General features: G+C 39.1%; 1 protein-coding gene across 1 annotated transcript; it reads right to left on the bottom strand.

Annotated features, from left to right (window-relative positions):
* Positions 1-462: 462 nt before the first annotated feature.
* On the bottom strand, positions 463-5,082 carry LOC143887283 (putative lysophospholipase BODYGUARD 3). The gene is made up of 4 exons (XM_077391393.1): positions 4,168-5,082; positions 3,749-4,077; positions 2,351-2,550; positions 463-1,000 (listed from the first exon to the last, which is right to left on the bottom strand). Exons 1-4 carry the CDS (start codon positions 4,748-4,750, stop codon positions 676-678), a joined length of 1,437 nt encoding a protein of 478 aa, XP_077247508.1. The 5' UTR covers positions 4,751-5,082; the 3' UTR covers positions 463-675.
* Positions 5,083-5,324: the final 242 nt, after the last annotated feature.

The following is a 5,324-nucleotide window of genomic DNA, read 5'->3' on the forward strand; positions in this document are numbered from 1 at the left end:
AAAAACGTTTACATGGAAAAAGTTGTCGAAAAAAATTTCAATACACCCAAAACAGCCCAAATTTTGAGTCTCCATCTTTCACATGTTACCTCGTCTCAAGTTGCCCACTTTTCTAGCAGTTGGCATGTAATGCTTTGACCTAGTCTAACCAGGTCATCAACCAGTAACTCGACTCTCTTGACCCAGTCCAAATTAAAAAAATGGATGCAAAAAGATCCAATCCAACTCCTGTTCATAGGGATCTTTCAAATCCACCCCTGCTGAGAGAGAGAGAGAGTATGGTCGTAATCCAGTTATTTTTACATTTATAGCACCGCTGTGGATATATCTGTCATGGAATAAAGTGCATTAACGTGAACCTGAATTAATGCGTAGGAGACAAGTCATCGAATCCAGATTGGCAATATAGGTTAAAAATGGTAAAAAATGAAAACCCAACATGAACAAGAAGAAGATCAAACAGGAGTAAAAGCTTTCATGGCTTTAATTTAATTCATTCCTTTTGAAATTAACAAAATTATCATTAAACATTTAACACTCAACTGATGGGTAACAATTGAAATATTACACATGACCCAAGAGAAGACTTCACACTCGAAGAAAAATAAGAGGGACGTAAAACAGAAGAACTGCCATCCTTCATTTTTTTTGTTGGTTCTTTTTCTTAGGGCCATCTTAACTGCTCGATTTCTTCCATATCCCCTCAAGCTCTCTAGCAAAAGCCTTTTGTTGACCCACAACTATGGTTATATGATCTTTTTTCTCAAATATTTTAACTCGGGCTCTGGGGATTTTGGAGGCAACTGAGTAGCTACAGTCGACCGGAAGGAGTTCGTCGTCTCTTCCATGAAAGACGGTGACATCGCAATCAAGCTGTTCTCTTACTGCATCCATGTAGCCTTCGATTTTACTGGCACTCCCACATATGATGTTGTGTAGGGTATGCCATGCAGCGTAATGGGTGTGACAGAAGAAGCCTTCCAGCAAGAAAGTCCTCACCCTGTTTCATAGCAATAAATTTCGTCAGACAAAAGCCGAATCTTAAGAACCAAACTAGTGGCCCCCCTTAAGAGGATGGACGTTTAAATGGTTCAATTGTGGTTCAGAATAGGTTGAATTATTATGTAAGAAATAAAGAAAAGTGGAAAACAAAAAAAAAACATTAAAAAGAGGAAAAAACAAGAGAAACTTAGGGGGGAGGGGGCAATGAAAAGATAAATATGGGCGTGTAGATTGTAGTGTTTGAGTGCCTTTAGGTGTTTAATTATACCAGAGATTAAATGATGAACGGCCGTATAAACACGTACTCATCATCCCATCCTTGATATTTGATCAAAACAGCAGCTCCTCAAAAAGTGAGCTGCTGGTACCTCTGACCAACCAATAAAAAAAAGAGAGTGGTACCTCTGTCCTACTACCATTATTCATTCGCATTTATATGGCCTTTCATCATATAATGTATACATACAAGACAATGGCATGCCAACATTGAATAAGTTGTGCTTTTCTAGTAAGTTATTTTGAGGTTAAAATAGAGCGAGTCCTTGTAAATGTTTGGTATTGCTTAGTTATATGATAGAAGAAATTTACATTTATAAGTTATATAATAAAAAAAGGAAACTTGACATTTCTAAGGTTTTAAATAGCTTTGGGGCCCGCATAATTTTTCCCGTATTAGATACAGATAAATGAACTGCCCACCCAATTCAGACAGTCCGAGACACCATTTTCATTGAACAGCTCCACCAAATTTTAGAAAAAAAGGGTTTTTATATGGTGACAAGTGACAACACATACATGCATGTATTTTTTATAAAAATATAATAGGCCCACGTTATTAGATGATCCAAACATACTGGGGTCCACTTTATTTGATGATCTGAAGCATTCATCTGTTTCCCAATGTACAGAAAGCCCTGCCCTAAAAATAATCTCCATCGGATGATCCTAACCCTAAGATCTTTAGAGATATTATATAGCTGGGCCTGGGCCTACATAATTCGATGATTTAAACCAAACATTTGTTGGGACCCAATGTAAATAGGTTGTGCCCTGAAAATCATCTCCATAGGATGATTCTAACCCTCTAATCCTAGGCGTACGATCTATAGAGAGATTATAAAGAGGGATGGCAAATTAGAATAACTTTTTACTGGTCGAAAGGTTAGGATGATCCTATGGAGATGATTTTGCAGGACGGCCTAATAATGCTGGGGCCCAACAAAAGAATGGCGTGTATCGTGGAATAATGTTGGCCTTATTATATTTTAAACAAAATATTATATTAATTAAGAATGTAAAAGTCAAGGTAGAGGAAGAAACGTAAATTTTATTTCAACGGTTGGTTTACCTATTTCTTGTGATCTGTTTGGCGATGAATTCCCAAATCCGGTGGTTCTTGCAGATGAGCAAGCACACCGTCCTGCTAATGTGCTCATACCAACAGGCGATCGATGAGCCGAAAGCGATCAACGGCCATACACGCCGTGGGGCCACCTTCCTCAACACGAACTGGGTCCCTTGCTCCCCCTTCGGCACTGGAAAATATGGCTGCACGGTTTTAAAAATGTTCTTAACACCACCCCCAAGAAACATAAAGGCTACCCTTTTTTTGGTTAAGCTGGGATTGAGCTTCAGACCTCCTGGTCGTAGAACAAAGACTCTTATCCGTTAAAACTAAAGGCTACTGATAGTGGCACTACTATGTTCTGATAATTGCACAAAATTCAACTTGTCTTTTTCTTATTTAATTGCCTTGTGACAACTTTTGAGAACTCTAATAATTTTCGCCAGCTAGCTAAATAATGAAGAGAGATTATACGATGAAAGGGTGTTCAAACACGTACTCACCAACCCATCCTTACAATTGATCCAACGGCAGCTCACTTTTTGAAAATTTGTTGTTGGATCAAATATCAAGGGTCTTGCTTACATCTGTTTGTAAGCCCTTTTCACCATATAATTCCTCATCATAAAAGACAAGTTGAGTTGGTTCAATTATCAAAGCATGGTAGTAACAATATAAGAAGCCAAAATAAATAGAACAAAATACGGGTAGCCAATTGTTTTGATATTGGCACCTGCCTCTCTGTTTTAAACTTCTCTCATTGGCTGGCACAAATTTCCAATAAAATGGCAACAACTAATAAAACCGACGGTAGAAACTGAAAGTTCAATACAGAGAGGGGATATGCGTACCCAATTGTTTTGATATCGGCACTCGTCTCTCTGTTTTAAACTTCTTTCATTGGCTGGCACGAATTTCCAAGAAAATGACACCAACCAATAAAGCCAGCGGTAGAAAATTCAATGCAGAGAGTTGAGTGCCAATGTGAAAAGGGAAATGTTATCAGCACTGCTATATGTTGATGATCGCACTCTCACTTTATTAAAAAGTAAGGTATAACCCACACCAAAGGATGATCTAAACCGTCAATTAGATGGGCCACAGACTAAATAGGTTGTACTCCAAAAATCATTTCGACAGGTTTATCCTAACCCGCCGATCCGAATGTTAGAGGTTCATCCTAACCCTCTTTAGATCGGAGGGTTAGGATCAACCTATGAAATAATTTTTTAGAGCGCAACCTATTTAGGCTGTGGCCCATCTAATGGACAGTTTGGATCATCCTATGGTGCGGGCCATACCGTACTTTTAATTAAGTGAGGGGTACTATAATCAAAATAATGTAGTGCTGATAACGAAAAAAGAGTACCGCAATATACAAGAAAAAAAAAACCATCTTACCGGTGCAAGCAACGTGAGAGACTTCACGGCGCCGGGATATTTCACGGCGAGAGCGAGCGCTAGAATGCAACCCAACGAATGAGCCACAATATGAAAGGACTTCACTCGGTACGGATCGATCACGGACCGTTCGATCATGTCAACGTGCTCTCTCAGTGTGTAAAGTGAGTCTGTGGGTTTCGGGCTCCGCCCAAACCCTAACAGATCTACCGCTATCAACCGATATTTAGATTTCGTTTCGGCCGAAAAGTTCGGAAATACCGTCTCCGTCCAAAATGTAGACGAAGAGATAAATCCATGAATAAACAAAACGTCCTCCCTCGCGTTATCTACACATTACACAAAATACCCATCCAAAATAAATAAAATGTAACAAAAAACAAAAAAAATAGAAAAAAAAAAGAAATTTATTTATTTACCTTTGGGTCCTTCAGCATGGACAAAGAGGGTCTCTTTAGAAGAAGTAGTCCAAGCAGTACATGCCTTACAATCACAATCGGACCATCTAGGAATGGGATTTAATTTCTGCCCTCCGATCTTCCCTTGTAGCATCTCCACAATGGTAGAGTTAATCGTGAACGTCGATCTCACACTCCCATTCCTCACCTTCTCACACGAAGACATTATAGTAGTCCCTTCAATCTTTAGCCTACGAAGTTCCTTAACCGTCGATTTCGAGATATCAGAAACCAACGATGGGCGAGTGTACAGCGTGTCCGAGATATCCTCCAGCTGTAACTTGCTCGAACACAAACAAACTATTTTAGTGGATTCCCCTTTCTCTGAAACTAAAATTTTCCCGGAATTTGTAATTGCTTCCTTTGCCGAAGAGCAGTAGCAAGGTTTCCATTCAGATTCCACATAAAAATCTACGAGCTTGTAAACAAAACAGAGGAAAACGTCTAGAAGATCAAGGAAGCTAAAAACCACAAAGCTAAGGACCTCGTTAATGAAACGACCTGTTAACATTAGAACAGTTCTAATGCCTCCCATTAAAGCCATTAATCCAAAACAAAAGAGCCCAGATGGAAAATCCAACACAGAGAAAGGAAAAATAAGTCTATGAAGAAGCTCTCCACCTACCCAATAGACTAATATAACTCTCCATGCTCTTAAAAACCAGCAATGCAGAGTTCTTTTAGATTAATTCCAAAGTGGCTCAACCCGGAAAACAGAGAAAGGGTTGTGTTTGTTTAATTAAGCTCTCTGCAAATGGGGTACGGTGTGAGGTAAATAGTCCAACATGCAGAGAGAGAGAGAGAGAGAGAGAGAGAGAGAGAGAGAAGTTTGAGAAGAGCATGTGGGGGAGCGTGTTTTAAAAGTAGGAAAAGAAAGCGAGATGCTAGGGAGAAAGTTGACACGTACGAGTAGATCGCTGAGAGATGAATTCATTGCATTAAAATGGTTTGTTGGGCAAGGAAAGGAGGTAGGTGGTGGTTGAACTCCCGACTAACAATTCCTCTATTTGGCTATACTAATGGGTTTACATTCTTCTATAAGTAATTTCCCTCACACCATTTTTTTTTCTTCTCTACAAGCCTTTCATTTTCTTCTTTTTCTTATCTTATAATTTATT

This window comes from Tasmannia lanceolata, unplaced genomic scaffold (genome assembly GCF_043159265.1).
Source record: "Tasmannia lanceolata isolate RefF3 unplaced genomic scaffold, GAP_Taslan_0.1 ptg000012l, whole genome shotgun sequence".
Classification (NCBI taxonomy): Eukaryota; Viridiplantae; Streptophyta; class Magnoliopsida; order Canellales; family Winteraceae; genus Tasmannia; species Tasmannia lanceolata.

Bases quoted from the DNA above. Each gene is read 5' to 3' on its own strand.
- LOC143887283 (XM_077391393.1), bottom strand. From the start codon at position 4,750: ATGGCTTTAATGGGAGGCATTAGAACTGTTCTAATGTTAACAGGTCGT. The intron at 4,078-4,167 runs GTAAATAAATAA...TGTAATGTGTAG, and splicing joins CCATGCTGAAGGACCCAAAG to ATAACGCGAGGGAGGACGTT. The intron at 2,551-3,748 runs GTAAGATGGTTT...AAAACCGTGCAG, and splicing joins CTCTCACGTTGCTTGCACCG to CCATATTTTCCAGTGCCGAA.